This window comes from Eurypyga helias, unplaced genomic scaffold (genome assembly GCF_000690775.1).
Source record: "Eurypyga helias isolate BGI_N326 unplaced genomic scaffold, ASM69077v1 scaffold14106, whole genome shotgun sequence".
NCBI classification, from domain to species: domain Eukaryota; kingdom Metazoa; phylum Chordata; class Aves; order Eurypygiformes; family Eurypygidae; genus Eurypyga; species Eurypyga helias.
In genome coordinates, this window is record NW_010256098.1 from 1,028 (window position 1) to 3,384 (window position 2,357).

General features: G+C 43.0%; 1 protein-coding gene across 1 annotated transcript in view; it reads right to left on the bottom strand.

Annotated features, from left to right (window-relative positions):
• Positions 1-1,601: 1,601 nt before the first annotated feature.
• Positions 1,602-2,357, bottom strand: part of CCDC67 (coiled-coil domain containing 67) — a gene marked incomplete at both ends in the record, with an annotated part of 15,326 nt that continues 14,570 nt past the window's right edge. Inside the window, one exon of the mRNA XM_010153548.1 lies at positions 1,602-1,738. Within this exon, the coding sequence (XP_010151850.1) occupies positions 1,602-1,738 (137 nt within the window). The remainder of the gene's footprint in view (positions 1,739-2,357) is intronic.

Sequence of the window (2,357 nt, forward strand, 5' to 3'; positions counted from 1 at the left end):
CTGATGGTGCACTCGATCCCCTCGTCCAGATCATTGATAGAGATACTAAACAGAACTGGCCCCAACACTGAGCCCTGGGGAACGCCACTTGTGACCTGTCACCAGTTGGATTTAACTCCATTCACCAGAATTCTTGGGGCCTGGCCATCAGAGTTTTTTACCCAGTGAAGTGCACACCCATCCAAGCCATGAGCAGCCAGTTTCTCCAGGAGAATGCTGTGGGAAATGGTTTCAAAGGCTTTACTAATGTCTAGGTAGACAACATCCACAGCCTTTCCCTCATCCACTAAGTGGGTCACCTTGTCATAGAAGGAGATGCCTCTTCTCTCCTACTTGACGTGATGAGTGGCATAAAAATTGTCACTTGGTTCCCCTCAGTAAAGGCTGAATTCTTCCCTCTTTTCTCTCTATAGGCTTAGCCACACACCTGCAGCTCAGGATCTCCTGGGTACAAAGATGCATGTATCACAGCTGGACAGAGAGATGGCTGCAATCCATTCCTCACTAACCTGTTAGTTCCGTTATTTAATGATGGTGTGGTTCCATGGTTTGAGGTCTGGAGAAAAACTTTTAAGCTTTCAAGTGGAAAAAAAATGGTGGCCTGTAGTGGAGGACTAAGGAAGAATGGAAGATACTAAGGAAGAGGATAAAGCTCTAAATTTAAAGAGAGATCTAAAGTCAAAGAATTACAGAAAGTTTTTCCTAAGAAGTTGCCCTAGGGAAAGTGGGATTTATCCCACTTGTCATGGATGTTGGTAATCTCCAGCCTATGAAGACTGAAAGAAAGAATGCTGCACTATTACTCTTTCATTTCAAGAAAAATTATGATTACCGCAGTTATTTCTGTTCCTTTTCAAATACAATAGCTAACACATAGAAAAGAGTTGCTGCAACTCCTCTTACTTCATCCGTCAACTGAATACTGTAGAAACTTGATTTGTCTAACAGCACTTAAGGCAGTAAGTTTGCAGGCATTATGGAAACACACTTAAAGTGCCTGTACAGAAGGCGGAATGAAGCAAAGTGCCCTGATATAGAAGGCAATGAGGTAAAATGTAGAAATCTCTCACAGTCACATAATGGCGAGTAATTATCACCATCGTTATTAGTATAGAGGTATGTCCCAGCAGGGGATGTTTCATCTCCAGAAAACTGCATTTATTTTAGGATGAGCTATTTCTATTTTTGCTGGACTGGCACTGTAGAAATAAAAATGGCAACAGGGGCGATCTAATTTTTTGGGTCCTCCAAGGCTTCATTTGGTTTCACAGCTGGATCTTTGAAAATGTATGTGTTATAGGAAAATAGTTACTTACTGAGAATTTGATGTCTTCTGCACTGTAAGCAGGGCTCAGTAGGCCTGTTCTGCCCTCCTCAGGAAACAGCTCACCAAAGTCCACAGGATATCCCACTGGCGGGGATGGAGATTTCTCATCGATCTCCTTTTCATGACCTCCATTTTAGGATGAGCTATTTCTATTTTTGCTGGACTGGCACTGTAGCAACAGGGGCGATCTAATTTTTTGGGTCCTCCAAGGCTTCATTTGGTTTCACAGCTGGATCTTTGAAAATGTATGTGTTATAGGAAAATAGTTACTTACTGAGAATTTGATGTCTTCTGCACTGTAAGCAGGGCTCAGTAGGCCTGTTCTGCCCTCCTCAGGAAACAGCTCACCAAAGTCCACAGGATATCCCACTGGCGGGGATGGAGATTTCTCATCGATCTCCTTTTCATGACCTCCGTGAAGTGTATGAGAAGATGAAGTGCTATCGCTTTCTGTAACAGTGATATTGCCGTGCTCATGCAAAGCAGGACTACAGATTCTGTGGTATCCACCGGCTGTGAACGTAGCAGTCTGCTGATGTTGCATTTCCCATGCATCTTTCTTTCGTAAAGTTCTAAAAGAAAAGAAATCAAAGTATGAAAACCAGTTAAAACTCTAAGCTATCACAGCAAAGCCAAGGTTTTTTTAATTTTATTTGTTTGTGCTATTTTGATTACTTAGCTGCTTAAACTGCTTCATGCATGAAGTTGTGGGTGTAAGATTCAACATTACCAAGTTGCAGCAATTTAGCAACATTCCCCCTAAGTTGCTGTAATGCCTGAGTGTGCGTTCCCTGGTTCAGCTCTGTCTTACATCACACTAATTTAAACCCTTTCACTGGAGCTCAAGATGAGTGTCCTTGCCATATAATTGTGTCAGGGCACAAACTCACTTCGGGTGTTGACGATACCAATGCTCCTGAAGTAGCTGTACCCATCCTGTGCCAAAGGTTATCATCCCGTTAGCTTCCAGGGGAAGAAGCTAGGTAAGCTCCCCTCAGACACATCTCACAGCACGATGGGAATGAGAGGG